The sequence below is a fragment of the Carettochelys insculpta genome, chromosome 25, assembly GCF_033958435.1.
Source record: "Carettochelys insculpta isolate YL-2023 chromosome 25, ASM3395843v1, whole genome shotgun sequence".
NCBI lineage: Eukaryota > Metazoa > Chordata > Testudines > Carettochelyidae > Carettochelys > Carettochelys insculpta.
Window position 1 is genome coordinate 9,349,786 of NC_134161.1, and position 18,994 is coordinate 9,368,779.

An 18,994-nucleotide genomic window follows, 5' to 3' on the forward strand; every position below is an offset into this window, starting at 1 on the left:
GAGAACAAAAATAGTGAAGACCATACATTATACGAGATTGAGTTGCCACTCCCATCAGGCATATGTCTTAACATTCTGTATCTGTTGTAAAATAGATAAAAAGCCTTGTGATTTGAGCAGGGTTCTAGGACTCCTGAATTCAGATCTATTTGGCATCTGACTTGCTGTGTGACACTCTGGCGTGTACCTTAAACACTCCATTTATCAGCTGATGTAGCTGTAAAAAGCATTAAAAACTCATACCTCACAAGGAATTATCACTTAATTTTATCTGTAGATGGCTTTGAAATCTCTGGAATGAGTGCAAGATATATATATTCATAATGCAAAGAGTTCGGATAATGGTGGCCTGATGCTGCCATCTCAACTCAGCATGAGTAATACTTACTCATGTGATCAGAAACCAACGGGGCAGGGTGTGCTAGTAAATGTTACTGGGGTGAGGTGTACTCAGGCAGGCATGCAAAAAAGGAAGAAGATGAAGCAACGTGAGAAGAGATGTGTAAAAAGATGATTTAGCAAGAGCCAGAAGCTGAGACTGCAACAAAAGATGGAAGGGAAATGTAAAGCAAGGCGCTGAAGCAGAGAAAAGAAGAAGGAAGTCAGTCTGTAGGCTGGAGTTTAGCAAAGTAAACTGCTTATTCTGACCACATAGGCAATTAATAGGAGAGAGAGATTGACTGCTGAATGGATTATAAAGACCCCTGCCTACTGGTAAATGGATGTCAAGTGAGGGCAGGCACTCCTGAACAAACAGAATTAAGGATGAAATAAAGGGAGGTATTCATTCTCCAAGGGCAGAGCTTGCTGAAATGCATTTCTGGAGATTTCCTTTTCCAGCAATTTCTCTACTGAGAACTTAAGGCAAAATCTAGCTTTGCTGGCTTACACTCATAATGAGTACCTCAAACACATGTCAGCAGTGGTATTACATCAGCTCTGGGTAGAATTTCAGCCTCGGCTCTCATACTGTGAGCATTCTTTCACTTAGTGCAAAAGCAATGAAGGCTGTTCATCGTAGCCTGAAAGACTGCTAGAACATCCCACTCCTACAGACAGGAATTGGAGGTGAAAATAAATCATTCAAATGGTTAAGAATTTTAAAAAAAGTTCAATCTGAATTCAATTCAGAAAAGAGAAAAATATTGGCTCGGGGAGGGGTGGAAACTGTGTGTGTGAAATGAGTCAGACAATGCGTGGGCTGTATTTTATCTTAGATCTGCTCTTGGAAAATCTATACTTCATTTTCATTTCAAGATCTCCACAAGATGGTCTAGAACCTTGTTAATCAATATTTACATGCTGGTGGCCATAAAAGTCAAACATCTTAATACAAGGCTCACATGGCCACGTCTACACGAGCGGCTTTTCCCAGCAAATCTGGTCTTTTGCCAGAAAAATGCGGAGCGTCTACACAGCAAATGCACTTTGTTGGCAGTTTGTAAACAAAACCCAGCACGTGTGCGGGCAGGTATAATGCCCCTTTTGACAGTGTTCTGTTGACAAAACAGCCGTGTAGACGTGCTGGGGTCCTTTGCTGACAGAAGGGCTTTTGGTTCACTCCACAGCCCTGTTTGCAGAGCTTCTGGTCAGCTGTTGAGGGAGGGCCGGGCAGTTTGGCTGTTCTTTGTCCACAGAGCAGATTACTCTTTTGATTTGCTTTTATGTGTAGCTGCAATCTGTCAACAGAAGTTTCTCCAGGAAATCCCTTCTGACAGTAATGTCTGTCGACAGGCTTCTTGTGTAGACGTGGCCACAGCGATTTTGGTGTGTTAGTTGACAGACAACAGAAACTGTGTATTAACTTAACCTATCATGTTGGAAATGTGTGAGATAAGAGTTACCTGATTTCATTTGGGGCCTCTTCTTCTTCATACCTCTTCTTTTCTTTCCTCCTTATGGTCAGCCACACGATCAGAAAGACTAAGGACAGCCCCACCACCACCCCACATACTGCTCCGGCAACCATACCAATACTTCGTGCATCTGTTATCCCAGAAAGCAAATATTCGTTAGTAGATTCTCCACAAAGTCCCATAGCCAGACTCCACCCCACAGCCTATTCTTGGGCATTACTTAGATTGCACAAAATCATAGAAATAGGAATGTAGAGCTGGAAAGCATCTTGAGAGGTTTAGTCCAGATCCGCTGTGCTGAGACAGGACCAAATAAACCTAAACCATTCCTGACACGTTTGGGCAACCTGTTCTTAGAATCCTCCCATGATGAGAATTCCACAACCTCCTTGAAAGCCTGTTCCAGTACTAATCAATCCTTATTATTAGAAAGTTTTTCCAAGTATCTCATAGAATCATAGAAGAGTAGGACTGGAAGGGACCTTGAGAGGCCATTGAGTCCAGCCCCCTGCCCTCATGGCAGGACCAAGCACTTTCTAGACCATCCCTGAAAGCCATCTATCTAACCTCTTCTTAAATAGCTCCAGTGATGGAGATTCTACCACCTCCCTTGGCAATTCGTTCCAGTGTTTGATCAACCTGACAGTCAGGAACTTTTTCCTAATGTCCAACGTGAACCTCCCTTGCTGCAATTTCAGTCCATTGCCTCTTGTTCTATCCTCAGAGGCAAGGAAGAACAAGTTCCCTCCCTCTGCCTTATGACACCCTTTTAAATACCTGAAAACTGCTATCATGTCCCCCCTCGATCTCCTCTTTTCCAAACTAAACAAGCCCAATTCTTTCAGCCTTTCTTCATAGGTCATGTTTTCTAGACCTTTGATCATTCTCGTTGCTCTCCTCTGGACCCTCTACAATCTCTCCACATCCTTCCTGAACTGCGGTGCCCAGAACTGGACACAATACTCCGGCTAACGCCTAACCAGCGCAGAGTAGAGCGGGAGAATGACTTTTCGTGTCTTGTTCACAACACACCTGTTAATGCATTAATCTCATTAAACCCAATTAAACTGTCACTGTGCAAGTATTATGGGATATGAATCAGAACAAAATTTATTTAATTAATCCAGTTATTTAGGCCTTGCCTACATGTAGAGTTGCATCAAGTTAAGTGACAGTAGTTTTAAGCCTATTCAGTTAAGTCAGTGCAAACCCCTGTATGGTCACTCTTATTTAAGAGTGGTTTATTTTGGCATAAATCAGTTCCTTTACTCTTGTCTACAGGGAGAGTTCGCTTGTTGCTAGTTTATCTTAAAGTGAGATTTTAAACCAATTTAGTTAAGTTGATGCAAAAGGCTGCGTGGGCACTCTTTTAGTCACTTTAACTAGGTTTATTTTTAAATTATCTCAAGATAGCTTAGTTATAGGTTTAAGTTAAACAAAGTACACCACTTTTTAAGTGCAGCGTGTCTACACAGAGGTTTTCACTGATCGAACTAGATTGGTTTAAAAATTACACCTTAAGTTAATCCATTGAAAACTGCGTGTATAGAAAAGTCCTTAGATTTACAGAAATGGTACCTATGCATTTGACTGGGCACCCTTGACTTGGCTTAAGAAAACATCCCACATGCAATGTTACAATTTATAATAACCAATTTATAACAGCCAGACAACTTGAAAACACAAATCCCTCTCTCCATTGAACATTTCATTATTTTCTTTGCCTTTCCTTCGCCCCATCTTTCTCCATCCCCATTTTGAGATATGTGTGTGGAAAAAGATGACCATTGCAAAATAAATTGTAATGTTGTGTGATTTCCACAGAGAACATTCACAGCAGGCCCCTCTTGCGCATCCCATTGATTTTCAAGCTTTCACCTCTCTGCTGATCTTTCCTGTGAAATGGGCCCACAGAGTTTTGAAAAGCCAGAAAAATGTGTTTTTTAGATCGATTTATTTCTAAACATAGATTTTAGTGGACACAATGAAGTGTGCTAGCCATAGCCTGGTATCCCACACCTGTAATTCCAGCTGGCATGGTTAACCAGGTGTGACATCCTAATCTCTGGTATTACGCAGAAGTTGTCAAACAGGGATTAAAAACGAAATGCAGCCAATGTTTTTTTTAATCATGTTTTTTTCCACAATAAGTCTTCTCAGACTATTTGTATACAGCTTCCTCTCTTAATTGGTACAGGTGCTCAATTTTCAATTCGGATGTTATAGTCCTTTATGATACAGCTAAGCTACATCTACACTATAGAGTTTTGTCAACAAAACCTCCGTTTCATTGACAAAACTCTCAGAGCATCCACACTAAAAATGTGTTCTGTCAACAGCAAATCAACAGAACGTGGCACTTTTATGAACAGACTTCTGCCTCTCCCCCATTATGCAGAACGTCTTTCTTGACTGAATCTGTTGACAAAGCTGCGTGGACACCCCAGCGGGCCCTCTGTCGACACACAGAGCTTCTGGGTCACTGGGCTGCCCTGTCTGCTGTGCTTCTGACTGGTCATTCTGTTGAGAGAGTGGCCAGGCGGTCCATCCGCTCTTCGTGAACAGAGCAATCTGCTTTCTTGCGTGGCTGTGATCTGTTGACAGAAGTTTTGTCGGAAGATTTTCTCTGACAGTAACTTCTGTCGACAGATCACTGTTGCATAGATGTAGCTCTAGGAAATCTGTAAGTACTTCTACAAGTTGAGTGCTCTGAAAGCTCAGCAATTCAGCATTATGCCAAGCGTTCTATCTTCTCAGAGTCAGGAGACAAGGTGTCAGCATCTGAAGTATTTTTGTACAACCTCAGGTTATACCAGTAAATGTTATGCAAACCCAGAAAGTCAATAATGACTAAGGAAGAGTTACTTAAGATTATGCAAATAGTCGAGTTAAACCAAAAGTGGGGCATTTCTTCTGCACAGAAACAGAGCTTTTATCACCACAGGAGATCTTTGGAGGTACTGCCCTTGTTAAAACACCATGGATACTTGCTAGCCTCTGATACTCACACTGCACTGTCACCTGCACAACGCAGTGCTCTTGTCCAGCCTCATTGGAGGCAGTGCATTGGTACAACCCTGTAACCATCTGTGTGAGATTCTTCATCAGAACTTGGCCAGGGTTAGAAATGTCTGAAATGGGAAACAAAAAACAGTCAAAAAAAGTAAGTCAGAAAAATTAGAGAAAATGTTGTCCAGTTCAGAGATCACAGAGTATGGGCAGGAAAAAAAAACACTCTTGTCTATTTATAGCTCTGTCACTGATTTTTCTGGGTAGGATTGGTCAAGTTCCTTGACCTCTATGTCTCTCTTTCCCCTCCAATACTTTGTCATGCCTATTTAAGTTACAGGCTCACTGGGATGGAGCTTGTTTCTTGCTACGTTTGTACAATGCAGCTGCAATCTTGAGTTGGGGTTTCTAGCTGTTTCATAAATGTAAATAAATAATGCTAATAGTCATTTGTGTTTCTACAGTACCCGTCAGACAAAGATCTCAACCCACATGAAAAACAATTAATTAGGTCTCAGAGTATCCCCGGGAAGTATTATTAGCATTGATTTAATTGTTGACACTCAACAAATAAAAAGGTTGAATACTAAGATTCTAAATTTTGAACAGGGACTGTCCTTTAGTTATGGATACCTGTAGGCCCTGGCATAATGGGGCCCTGAACCATGACTGGTGCTCCTAGTCACAAGTGTACTACTTTTGCCCAGTAGCCTCCATTGTAATGATAGGGAAATAGGCTGAGAACAGTTAAGTGGTTTGTCCAGTGTTACAAAATCAGTTAGTAACAGAGCTGGGAGTAAGAAGGTTAGGTCTCCTTTTTCTTTAAAGATCGCTCTTTCATCCGCTGAAACACCATGAGAACTAGGAGGGAGCTTGGGGTGACTTACTGATTCGTGCTGTGGGCGGCAGGTGTCCAGTTCTTCCTTCCTCATCACTTATGCGCTGCCACTGGTACAAGATGGGTGCTGTGCCGGAGGCAGAATTGCAATGTAAGGAGAGTTCCTTTCCTTCAGAAAACTCGCCTTCCACCCAGCATTTGGGCTTGGAAGGTTTCTCTGAAAGAAACAAGTTTGGCATTTGGATCAATCACTAGTAAAGAATCTGGTGTGAAATCTTGGCCTTTTTTAAATGAATGGAAGCTTGGCCATTGACTTCAATGGGTCCAGAATATCATCCCTAGACGCTAGAACCTTAAAATCTCATCTCCAACAACCACAACGAGTTTAATAAGAGCTGAGCTTGCCCAGGGAAGTAGGGCAGAACCTGCCAGCCAAATAGCAGTTGGCAACACTTTCCATGGCTGCTGATAGCCAGAGGACAAGAGGGCAATGTTTTGAGCAGCTTCTGAAAACTGCCTTTCCAAATTAGCCATTTTGGGTGGTGTCACAGAAAATCCACTGCTGCTTGTTTATTGGCATAACTTCTGACCCCTTTACAGCCATGACTCTCACCATAGCATGAGGAGAGTGAGTGGATGTGTCTGCTTGGGCACAGAAGCAATATTAAATACTGTACCATCAGTTTTTCTTACCGCCTTTGGATTTGCACTGGGGTGAAAGAAGCCAAAGCGCTATCCTTGTTCCCTTTGGGAATTAGATTCTATCTGCCACCCATATGAGTGCCTAGTAGAGCCAGAACGATGAGGTGCCTTGGCTTAATCTCCATTACCTCATCATGGAGCAGCTCAATACACTGCATATCTCTGTCTCACATTCTGCTGTAAGTGTTCTTCATTCTGTGAATGCCCTGTGGTCCATCCTCTTCTTCACACTTCCTTCCTTCTATCTGTCTGTTCGTCTTTCCTCCACTGCCTGCTGGAGGCCCTGCATCCCTGGTCATTAAAATTAACTGTATACAAAGCAAAAGCCCAAGCCAAAAAGCCTTTAGTCAGGACGGAAACAATGCCAACTCCAGCATCTTGTTACCATGAGACTTCTGGCATATTCCTGGCATCTGAACCCAGAGACCTCTGCTCCAGTGCTGTATGGGATCATCGCCAATTCTGCCACAATGGCATGCTAGCTTTTAATCATACCAGATACCATTCAGAAAGAATGTTTTATGGTGTCCTTCAGCTGGCTGCGGTGATCTCCAAACAGTACTTTAGGCCTCTTCCAGTCTCTGTCCTTCACTGGAAAATGCAAAGGCAAATGTGAAGCTTGAATTTGAAACCTGAACATGAGACACTGTGAGCAGTTCCAGCACAGTGTGAAATCTGCCTCGAGGAAATGAGTCAAGTGGGTTTTCTTTTGAACAGCAGAATGACTTTACCTAGAACCAGCAGGGTGATGTGATGCCACTCGTATTGCCCAGCATTTTTAACTTTACACGTGTACTGCCCCGCATCACGTGGCTTCAGAGATACAATCTGTAAGGAGGCGTCTCCAGCTAGGAAATTGGAGGTGAAGGAAACACGACCCCTTTGCCCCTCGTTCAGGTCATCATACACATTTCCTCCAGAGTAGGTGATAACCTAAGGGACAGAGTTAGTCACTGATCAGTGAGTTGAACAGTACAGCTCATCTGAACAAACAAATCACAGGAGACTCATACTTAAAACCAGGTCAGCCTGCAAACTGGGCTTTCTAGCTGACAGTTAGTTTGGTTGTTTGTAATGATGAAGATATTGGTAGTTATTCAATTAAGCTTGCACGGAGCTTTCTTTCTGAACCCAAAATTTAATACCTCTAAAAATCCTAACATGGTTCAGTTTAGAAAACTATGTTGGGATTTCTGTCACCAGCTCGCTGCACTGTACATACCCCTAGTGTAGACACTGTTTATACTGGTGTAGTTCTGCTTACCCTTTTCACTAGTACAAATGTTACTGGATTACTGTCCATTTTCTAGTAACAGAGAGAAAGCCGTGTCCATTTTCTATCCATCAACATCAGTCCTCCTTGCTTTGGGCCAAGTCTCCACGAGGGGACAAAATGGATGTAAGATACACAGCCCCAGCTATGTAAATTGTGTAGCTGGAGTTGACGTACCTTACAGTGATTTTCTGCGCTGTCCCCACAGTGGGAGGATGATGGGAGAAATTGTTCCATTGCTTTCCCTTACTCCTCATAGGGAGTACCGAAGTCGACATGGGCTCTCTCAGTATTTGATTTAGCACATCTAGACCAGCTAAATCAAACCCCAGAAGATTAACCTACAGAGTGCCATCTCTCTGTTAAGTATAGAAAAGCCTTCAGCTTGTAAAATCTTTTGGGCAGGGATTGCCTTTCTGTTCTCTGTTTGTACAGCACCTAGCACAGTGAGGGGCCAGTCCATGACTGTGAGCTCTAGGTACTATCACACTGTAAAATCGAGGACATTGTAACTCCCTATTATTATTGCTTTTGGCACAAAAAGAAAGGGATTGGTTCACTCTGCAATGATTTTGAGTCTCTGGATTATAGGTCTTCTTAAAGCATTGGGAACCCACTGATGAATCATTGTTAATTTGCATTTTCAGTTAAGAAATGGCAGATTGTAAACTCCTTAAGGTGTGGCCAGGGTCTTTATTTGTGTCATGTACTCTATTGGCATTTAAATAAATTCTGCATTCCCAATTTATACCGCATACCTTCGGTTGACTTAACTGGAAGTCCTGTATAAGTTAAGAATGTAGGATCAGGGCTCTGGATTTAAAATACAGCCAGAGTCAGAGTCCAGGCTTCTTACCAGTTTCTCTGTAGAGGCAAATGTTTTAAAATGCATGATTTATATCCAGATACATGGGTCTTGATCACCAGCAATCAGCTGAGGCATTTAGCACACCCCCAACGTGTTAAGTTAACCAGTTCTATCTGCAGTCAGTTTTCCATGGTTTTAGTTCATAGAGAGGCAGGAATCTATGCCACTCCATCTACTTCTTCTGTACCATAGGAAATGGTCTTGTTACATGCATTAAACTGGTACATATATATAACCCCTATATATAATATGGGGACTTAGTGGGTATAACTGCTTAGTTCAGGAAGGTAGATTTTTCATATCCTGCTCAACGTAGCTGGGTCAGTTTAATTTTCTACTGTAGACCATCCTTTCCATCTGCATAGCTATATTTCAGGGTCGATTTATGTCAGCCCAGCCCTCTGTGTGGACACAGTAAAGTCACAGAAGAATTCTTCCATTAAGCTAGCTGTCACCTATCAAAGAGGTGGATTAGCTGCAGTAAGGGAAGAGCACCTCCTGTTGATGTACACTGAAGATCTATAGCAATGCATCTATGCTGCTGTAGCATTTAAAGCAGGGGTGGGGAACTCCTGGCCTGGGGTCTGGTTCTGGCCCTGGTGTTTCTGAATCCAGCCCCAAGGCTCGGGGCTCCCCTCCTCAGCATTCCACCTGTGGTGGGGATGAGGGCATGGAGCCCCAAGCCTCATGGGCCAGAATCAGGCAAGACAGGGCTGGATCCAGTCCACGGGCTCTACCTTCCACGGCTCTGATTGTCCAGAATTCTAGACAATCAGAGCAGTGAATGACGTGTGTGTGTGTGTGTGTGTGCACGCGCATGCGTGCGCAGACCCATGTGCGTCCCTGGGGTGATGTACTGGCAACCATACCCCCATCGCCCAGGCCTCATGCCCCTAGACATCTGCTGCACTCCCTCCTACCCAGACATCTTCCCCCATCCTGCCCCCTCCCTTCCAGACCCCACACTCCAAAACTTTCTGTTCCGTTCCTCCCACCCAGACCCTGCAGCCTCAGCCCACTACTGCAACCCACTCCTGCCCAGACCCCCCCCAGTCCTGAGCCTGCTCCTGCACCCTCCCTCACACCCAGACCCCACATCATAAGCCTGGTTCCCGGCAGCTCTCTCCCATAACAGACCTCTCATTTTTGGCCCTACCCCAGAGCATAGGTGGGCCCACAAATGTACTAGCCCTGACCCCTCCGAGGCTCTGGGACTGGCGTGTGAGGGGGGTGTCTCTTTTTTTGTTAACAAAACAAAAAAGTAGTCATGTAACGCTTTAACAAAATAAATTATTAGGTGATGAGCTTTGATGGGGCGGATCCACTTCTCCAGATCTAGAGATAGTGCTGTTGGTCATGCCATTCCCAATACAGCACTATTTCCAGACCTGAAGAAGAGGGTCTGCCCCAGGAAAGCTCATCACCTAATGAATTATTTTGTTAGTCTTTAAAGTGCTATGTGACTGCTGTTTTGTTTTGTTAGAATACAGACTAATAGGGCGGCTACCTCTCTGTTCCTTTGTTGTTGTTTTTCAGGGACATTTGTAAGCCTTTGTCTACATTGGCAAATGAGCAGCAAGGATTTTGTCCTTCACAGGTGCTCAACCTCTCCCATCTGAATGACCTGGCAAGTGCTAACATAAACAGTGCCCTGTCTGCAGGAGCGCTCTTTTACCAACAAAGCAAATGCTGCTCCTTGGGGTGTAAGTTTTTTTTAGCAAAAGTGCTGGACAAACATTGTTTATGCTGCCTCCTATTTTAGCGTAATGGCCATGACAACATAGCCATGTTGCTGTCAGCTGTGGAGTGTAGACAAAGCCAGTTCATGTGATAGTGTTCATATCAACCTGCATGAATAAATTCTGCCCTTCAGTGCAACAAGGAAACATGTCTTCTTGCTAACTGTGGCTGAACGGAGACCTACCACTTTTTGCTCAGCTTTGGAATCATGCAGCAGCCACTCAATATCCAGGCTTCTTGGCTCCAGGAGGCCCAGACGGTGGTGACAAGGCAAAGTAACGTTTTCTTCAGCTACCCTCTTAAACTCCGTTTGAGCCTCAGACATCCCAACTAAACAGAAAGCTGAAAGACAGAAGCACGTAGTGACCAACAGGAAAGACGTATCTCAGCTGTATCTGATTTCAGAGGACTCTTCCTCATTACTTCATAGTAACAAAGAAAATTCAGTTGTTTTGCTTATTGGACATTTAGTATCTGATTAAAAGTGCACATGTAAGTTGATATTGGGTTAGTTTCACTCCCAGTGTTGGAGCACAAAGAACATATTACTTTGGTTTCCAAAGGTATCAATACTCAAGTCACACGACCTTAGTCCATTCCTTGCTTGCTACACATTGAGCGATGCACATTTGCCCTCCTTGCCTGTCAACTGCCCATCACCCCAAATCTTCCAGTTCATATACATGTGCTTGATATCATTCAGAACTGTTCATTTCCATGTTACTCATCATCTTCTCTTCTTGTATTTTCTGGCTTCAATTTAAAGGCAGTATTTGGTAAGATTTCCTTTTTCACTCTCCGCACGTGCCCCTACCACTGATGTCTTCTTTTATAGGTTATTAAATTCAAACAAAGCTTTTTTTAAAGAGTTGTTTCCAAAGTAAAAATTCTTTAAGCACCATGAATGTTCCCCAAATCCTCTGTACACTCCACAGGTTCAGTAGTGCCTCCTTCTTTACTTCTGCTTTTACACATTCCCGACGCAATACCTTGCATTTCAGACTATAGCCATACAGCCAGGCTTTGGAACATTAATGACACTCCTGGCAGACAGACTGGTCCCTAATGAATGATATAGTGGGAGACTTTCCCTAACCCCTGGGGATGAGTTCAGTGTGACTGCAGTACTGAAAGTAAGAGGTTAGGCTGAGTCAGCTATTTTGTAAATCAGGTATGGCACACTTAGGTTTGTAAACTGCTCTGAACCCTGATTACCAAGTTAGCCATAAAAAAAAATCCTGAGTTGGACCACTAGAGGGAATCAGATCCTTTTATGCATCAGCTATCAAGAAAAAGGAGCCGTGAAAAATAAAACAAAACAAAAACCAACCAAACAAAAAACCCAAGACTGGATGATGACAGGCAAAGCATTACATTTACGTACCCTATATTAATATTAGGTAAAGGAGAGGTTAAAGGTGGAGAAACCTTTCAGGCTTCCTGAATGTAAATTAATTTTAGGGCTCTGTAAGTCATTGTGAAACTCACGTTTTGGAGTTTCCTTACAAACTCAAAATTAAACCCAGTTTCATGGAAACATTACTGAATCTGTAAACATAAGGACTGGTAAGTTTGTTTTTTAATTAGTTGTTAATTATTATTCTATTGTTAAAGGAAAGCTCTTGTGACTTCTTGATCCCATGAGCTAGGACTTTAAGAGAAAAAAGACGAGAGGCTGTCAAAAAATCACGAGAGCTGGCAACATAGCATATGTGTATCAGCATGCATGTACCACCTTGAGCGTGCTTCAGAATTTACATTCAGTAAGGCTAAAAGGTTTCCTCCACCTTTAGCCTCTCTTTGTGGGAGGACAAGAAAGACACAAGAATGACACTTCCCTGAACTTCTGTTGCTTGCTCTCATCCTCCTGTTAAACATGCATGGTGGAGCAAGGACTTGTGGGTCCTGTTCCCTTCCCAGATCTGCTTCTGACTAGCTGTTTGATCTTCCTCTCCTGTGCCCTCATATATCCATCTGTGTTGCTTACCGGATATTTATCAAAACAAACAAGCAGTCACGTAGCACTTTAAAGACGAACAAACGAATTTATTAGGTAATGAGCTTTTGTTGAGCAGAACCACTTCGTCAGATCTGGAGATTTCCTGTATAGCACTATCTCCAGATCTGAAAGTGAGTCTTCCCCGTGAAAGCTCTTCACTGAATAAATTATTTTGTTAATCTTTAAAGTGCTGCAGGGCTGCTTTTTTGTTTTGTTAGCGAGCTCGCAGGTATTTGTCAAGTGCTCAGATAAAAGGCACTGTTCGAGATATCAGTGCTTTGTAATGCAGGTTGTACCTGCTGGTCCAGTACCCTCAGGATCTTACCAGGATCAAACTAGGGAATCTGCCAGACCAGGGGAGGTCAATGCTGGCCCCTATCATGCCACTGGCTGCTCGGGTCTGATCTAGTGGCAGCAGAGGGACCAGCATTGACCGAGTAGGACTGGGGGTAGGGGATACATATGGGGGAAAAGGCAGAGTGGTTATGGAGTCCCGAGCTGAGTTTCAGGCTGGAGCATAGACCCACAGGGCTCCACTACCACCTCTTCCTCCAAGTATTCCTCCCATCCCTGCTCCTGCCCTGAGCTTGAGTGCTGCAAATGGGCTATTTGTGGCACTCTGGAAATTCTGGAAGGGCAGGGGGTGGGTTGTTGATGCAGCCCCCCACTCCCAGTTTTTCCCTGTGAGTTCTCAAGCCTGGGAGTGCCCACACAGATGCCAAATCACAGATGTTGCCAGTCTTTGGAAATCTGGACGCTAGAGGTCCAACCTTTCGTGATGCAAAAGACTGGAAGAAAGGAGAATTAGTGTTCTGAATTAAACAGTGTGCACAGCCTGAGTTTGCTCCAGGGCTAAGGATAAAGATTTGCATGCCCAGTGGCATTAGGGTGACCACATTGCCCTAAGGCAAATATGGGACACTGGCCTCAAGGGATGGGGGCAGGGATGCTGTCCCATGTCAGGGCTCCTTGGTGATGTGGGCTGGTGCTCCAGGGTGGGGTAGCAAGGATGAGGGCTCTGCAGCCTCTAATGGGGAAGCGCGCCAGGGATGAAGAGGAATGGAGGATGAGGGCTCCAGAACCCCCTGGTGGAGGGTGTTTCAAAGCCTCCCGGGGGGCCAGGGAATGAAGAAGTAGCTGCCTCCCAGAGGTGTGGAAGGCCAGGGAATGAGACAGCTGACCTGTGGAGGGACGCTCTGGGAGCAGGAGCTGTCTCTCCAAAGTGTAGGGCACCAGGTAATGAGGCAGCCACCCCGTTGTGGAGTTCACTGGCAGCTGGAGCTGCTACCATGGAGTGCCGGGGATGGGGCAGCTGCCCCACAGAGGATCTCCCCTGCAGCAGAAGCTGCTGCCACAAGGTGCAGAGATTTGGGGAACAGGGCAGCCACCTAGTGTGGGAGCTCCCTGGCAGAAGAGGCTGCCACCCCCCTGCCCCAAAGACACAGAGTGCCAGAGAACAGGAGCCACACGAAAGAGGGGTCAAGTTGTCTACTTCCTTAAAAAAGTTGGGACACCTGTCAGACATCTTAAATAAGGGACTGTCCTGGTAAAAATTGGACAGATGGTCAGCTTAAGTGGCATGCACCCCACTCCCTTACCCGCATTTAACAGATGTCCCCCCCTACACACTATTTTCCTTACAAATACATTTTTCTTATGTGGCCAAAAGCATCTATGACAAATTATCGCATCATTCATTTACAGCCAGAATGAAAGCACCACCCAGCCAACACCTACTCAGCTCTCCTTTATACCCTGGCAGTAAATGTTAAACATTTAACATTTACTGCCAGGTAATTACAAATGGGTGGACTCCTGATATAAATGAATCTGCCCCACCCTGCTCTCTACAGCAATGAACAAGCCAGGAAGAGTCCTGCTCAGCCATGTTGGCTGGTTTCTTTAAGGGAAAGCTAATTCAATTTATAGCTGGATTCATGGATGCCAAAACTTCTAGTGACCACAAATGCAATTGGGACTATTTTTTTCATATCCTGAGTTTAATTATTTATTCTTTATAAAAATAAATACTTGTTTTCTCTTATGTCCTAAATTGCTAGGTCTTCCTTCAATAAAGCCACTGACATTCACTAGGTCACTGATTTTCTGCCAAGGGTAAGTGTATACCCTAGGGGTAAACGGAAATTTTCCAAGGGTTCATCAGCTCATCTTGCTATTTGCCTTTTTTACAACAGGCTACATAAGAAGCTCTAGCTAACTAAATTTTCACACAACTAAACTAAAATGTCACACAATTACTTGCTTATATTGCTCTATATATTATACAGTGAAAGGAAAGTACAATAAATTCTAACTAATTAATCTGCTGTTGCAGGGGATGATCACATAGCAATCACTAAATTCCCTAAATTCTTTGTTTGCCAGCAAACTGGGCTTCATGTATAACCTGGGTTGCATTTCCTAGGGATTCAGCATCTTCTCTGCGCCGTTCACCATCCTGGCCAGGAATACTGGGCGGGGCTGGTGCGGGGGAATCATTAGGATTCCAGATTATCCAAAATACAACAGTATTCCATCCTCTCTGGTTCTGGGGCTTGGAAGAAGGCATGGGAGACTTCACACACCTGACTAAGTGGGAAATAAATTTGTTGATCTGTAAGGCACTACAGGATGCCTTGTTTTTATCAAGAAAAGCTCCAAAGAACTCAGATTTTGCTCAGGATTTGATAGAAGGAAGATTTATAAAACCCCTATTAGTGGGAATAAAAATTGGCTGCCTTTGCTTATGGGCAATTCCCTAAGGAAGTAAAATCATCCATAATTGTTTGTGAGGTTATCTGTGGACTGGTTGGGAATAGACATCTGATGGCTTGCAAAAGCAGCAGATAGCCTGGACCTGACTCTATGCACAGTCAAGCCACAGTACAGTAAATTCTATCATATCCAGCAGCTCCAGGACCAGGAGGGTGATATTTAAATATTCTGGATAACAGAGAGGTATAACCTAGCAATGCATAACTCTAAAGAAAAGCAAGATTAGATTTTAAGAAACAAACAAACATGTATGCAGAGTAATTTATTTACCAGCAACAGTAGTATTCACAGAGAGGTAGCTCTGTTAGTCTGCATCTTCACAAAACAAACACAGTCATGTAGCGCTTTAAAGACTAACAATATAATTTCCAGTTCTGAAGAAGGATGTCTGCCCCATGAAAGTTCAGCATCTAATAAATTATTTTGTTAGTCTTTAAAGTACTGCATGACTGGTTTTTTTTTGTTTTGTGAACAGTAGTATCGTACACTGTAAACTTACACTGTATTTGCTGTATTTATTTATATTTATTTTCACTTATGGAAAATGTAACTAAACTTTACTTATGGTTAAAATGCCGGTTATCTGAGTTCTGGATGGTAGAATGCCAGATATGAGTTTACCGTATTTGTGTATCATCGGCAACAGGAGGAAAACTTCCAGCCACAAGAGGGCAGAATCCTCCCAAATAAGAAGTTATGCTCTTTGCTGAGGTGTACATCATGAGTTCCAAAAAGGTCCTTTAAATTTCACAACTAATGATATGGCTGGCTGTATGAAATCTGGTCCTGCACTCCTCATCTCCACCCCAGAACCCCTCCCACTTGAATCAGAGGTCTATCCTGTATCCTAATAATCATGTGCTATATTTCATAATTACAATAGCGTCAGATCTTTAAAGCCTTTACTCAACTCCTTACTCGAGCAAACTCCCACAACAATGATGAGAGCTTTGTTCCCAGCAAAACTCATGACTCTAATCCTGTACAGCAATTCCTACATTGCATAAGATTTGCCTGGCTCACATCTTGGCATGTAGTCCGTAAAAATGAGTGTCCTCTTTAGCCCTCAGGCTAGCTGATGTGTCACTCAGTCAGAACATCATAAAATAGAACACTTTGGTGAAAGAGTTTTAATATTTCAACATTTATCTTAGAGCTAAAAGACAGTGGATTTGGGTAACCTCTCAGGCCCTGCAGACAAAAGAGAGAAGTCTTCTCTTTCAACCGAGTCTTATGTTTGTATTAATATTACAGAAATGTTTTAAGCAACACAAAAGCTAATTCACCTCAACAGTATGTGGTAGACAATGTAATAATGATATTTTAGTTCTTTGTTGGCCGTGAAACATAGTTTGCTTTTTATATTAGGTGCCATATTCTGCAGCCCTTCGACAGACTCACTCCTGAAGTAGCCCCTTTGATTTCAAGCTGGCTGGTGATTTTAAGTGCCTCAATTTTTGGCATTCAAGTAGAGACACTTTAAAGGGAGAGGATTTTCAGAAAGTCGTGTGTTTCAGATTACCATTCCCTCTCCTCTGCAATGTGCACTGAAATCAGTGGATTACTCAAGCAGTAAGCTTCTATTAAAACAGGGGTGGTACATTGGGGGTGCACGAAGGGTCACATGCTTCCCAGTGTGCATGCACCCCCACACTGCATTCATCAGCAGTGCTGCGACACTTTCAGTGAGTACAGGGGTGGTTCTGCCCACTCACAGACTGGTGCAGCCTGAGAGCAATGTGAGCTTACTCTAGCTCCTACTGCTCTATGGCTGTACCACACAGTGGGGAGGTGGAACCACTCAGGGGGAGGGCAGAACAGAAGTGGGAGGGCTGGGGAATGAGCAGAGTGGCCTTGTTCCAGCCCTTTCCCAAGCTGGGGAGGGTGCATGGGGGTGCTCCCCCAGAGTCCACCTCACTAGTCTCCACCTACAGCACTATCTCCAGATCTGGAGAAGTGGATCTGCCCCATCAAAGCTCATCACCTAATAATTTATTTTGTTAAAGTGTTACATGACTACTTTTTTGTGCAAGAAAGCCTTAACTCTTTCACCAAAGATATATGTACACACATACACAGGAATGTACTCAAGTTCACACACCATGTACACGTGCCAGCATATACTTTCATGCATTCTTTCCTACAGATGTACAAGATCCATGAGCAAAATCACCCTTACTTACGCATCTGAACCAAAAGCACACTTGTGCAATTGGATGCATGCATTGAACACACACCTAGAACCACATCATCAGGTAATCACACCACCACACACTCCCAGCAGCAATGTACACATAGACATAGAATGGGATTAGAACCTCACATATTTTGTCAACATTTCTATTTGTAGGAAAATTGTAATACTAACAGCTAAAGCGCCTCTGCACCTAAATCTTTTATTGGCTTCAGAAGAGAGGTTGAACCAGTGACTAATATTAAATATAGATTGCATATTCAAAAATAAGTTTTGCTTCAATCATTTATGGGCTACTGAAGATAGAATGAATGGCTCAGAGAAATTTTAGAAACTTCTGGATATGGGGGCCACTTAGTGACACACTAATGTAGTCCAAAATATCCTATCTGTGGCAAGTTGTTCGTGATAAGTTGAAAAATGAATTCTTAAAATTGGTTTTGAAAACTTTAAGTCATTTGGGGGCCTTGTGCTTTAGTTTACAAGCAGGTTCTTCAACTACACTGATCATTACTTATTTGGTCTTGCTAGGTCTCTTCTAAAAGGATGAGGACAACCTGCAATTTAACTGTGACTGCAGCGAAACAAAGGCCACTCGTGTTAGTGTGGAGGGCTCTCTCAACTTGGTTGGATAACCTGGAATAGTACCAAGGCATGTAAGCCAGGCTCAATGATGGGGGGATGGCAAATGGGGCAGTTGCACTTGGGTCCAGCTTTTCAAAGGGATCTAGAGCTACTGTTGCAATGGTGGTGGCTGGTGCTCCAGGTCCCTTTGTGCTGGGGAAGTGCTGCTCTGCCACTCCACATGGCCCTGAGGGAGAGGGGCGAGGCCCAGCACCAAGATCTGAGCAGCTCTAATGGCTGACTACCCGAGGCTCTGTCCCCCGCTCCACGGTGGTTGTTGACCTTGCTGACATAAGCACATGCTTAAATCCCTCTGTGATGCTGGCATGAAGTCCCCATGCCTCACTTGAATATTGACACATAAATAGCTGGAATTAGACTGGCTCCTGCGTGTGTGCACTAGTATTGTTAAAATAAGTATTAGAATGTCAATGTTCTTAGTGTTTAGTCTTTACTGAAAGCTTGTTAGTTGCTGCCTGCATTAATCTCACACTTAACATCCATATCGTATGATGGCAGAAGAGTTTGCTTTTTAAGTCTCTGTAATTGTGTAAATCACCCAGCAGGAAAAGGACATGTAGAGAGCTTGCTTTTCACAGATGCTTCTATTGCCTTTTGAAATTTTCTCCTTTGTGTATGCTTACCTGCTTTTATCTTGTGAATAACTCTGTCATTTCCCTTTCCCAGGTAAAACATAACTAGATAATTTATTAGCGGATTGGCTACAATTGTTGTCTTTAGGCATAGGACCGAAAGCACAACAGACCTGTCTGTTGTAAATAGCCGGTCCTTCGGGACTGGGATTAATTTAATATAGTTTTGAAGTTTGGTAAAAGTGACTGTTGCAAAGGCAAGTTTGGCTACATGATGGGATAGACTGGATTAAAGGAAACAAGCAGTTCAGTAGCACCTGAAAGACTAACAAATGTATTTATTATGCAATGAGCTTTTGTGGGTAAGACTCACGTCTTCAGACTGTCTGTGATTTCATGCAACGAGGGTGCAAAGGCCAAGAAGAACTATTTTGTTATAGAGCTTCCCAGAGGTGAGCACAGTGGGGGTTAGAGCTTGCTCTCCAGTTCCCTTCCTACATATTCCCTGCATTTCAGTGACAAT

At 43.4% G+C, this 18,994-nt stretch overlaps 1 protein-coding gene across 2 annotated transcripts in view; it reads right to left on the reverse strand.

The window, feature by feature from the left end:
• The window catches only part of CLMP (CXADR like cell adhesion molecule), a 71,867-nt gene that overhangs the window by 3,784 nt on the left and 49,089 nt on the right, over positions 1-18,994 (reverse strand). For both annotated transcript variants that reach the window (XR_012642534.1, XM_074977030.1), the window contains exons 2-6: positions 10,471-10,628; positions 7,137-7,338; positions 5,753-5,920; positions 4,865-4,987; positions 1,845-1,986 (exon numbers count right to left, since the gene is read on the reverse strand). Coding sequence is in view for 1 of the 2 variants with exons in the window: in XM_074977030.1 (XP_074833131.1) it covers positions 1,845-1,986; positions 4,865-4,987; positions 5,753-5,920; positions 7,137-7,338; positions 10,471-10,628 (793 nt within the window). In the remaining variant the exon portion in view is untranslated. The remainder of the gene's footprint in view (positions 1-1,844; positions 1,987-4,864; positions 4,988-5,752; positions 5,921-7,136; positions 7,339-10,470; positions 10,629-18,994) is intronic.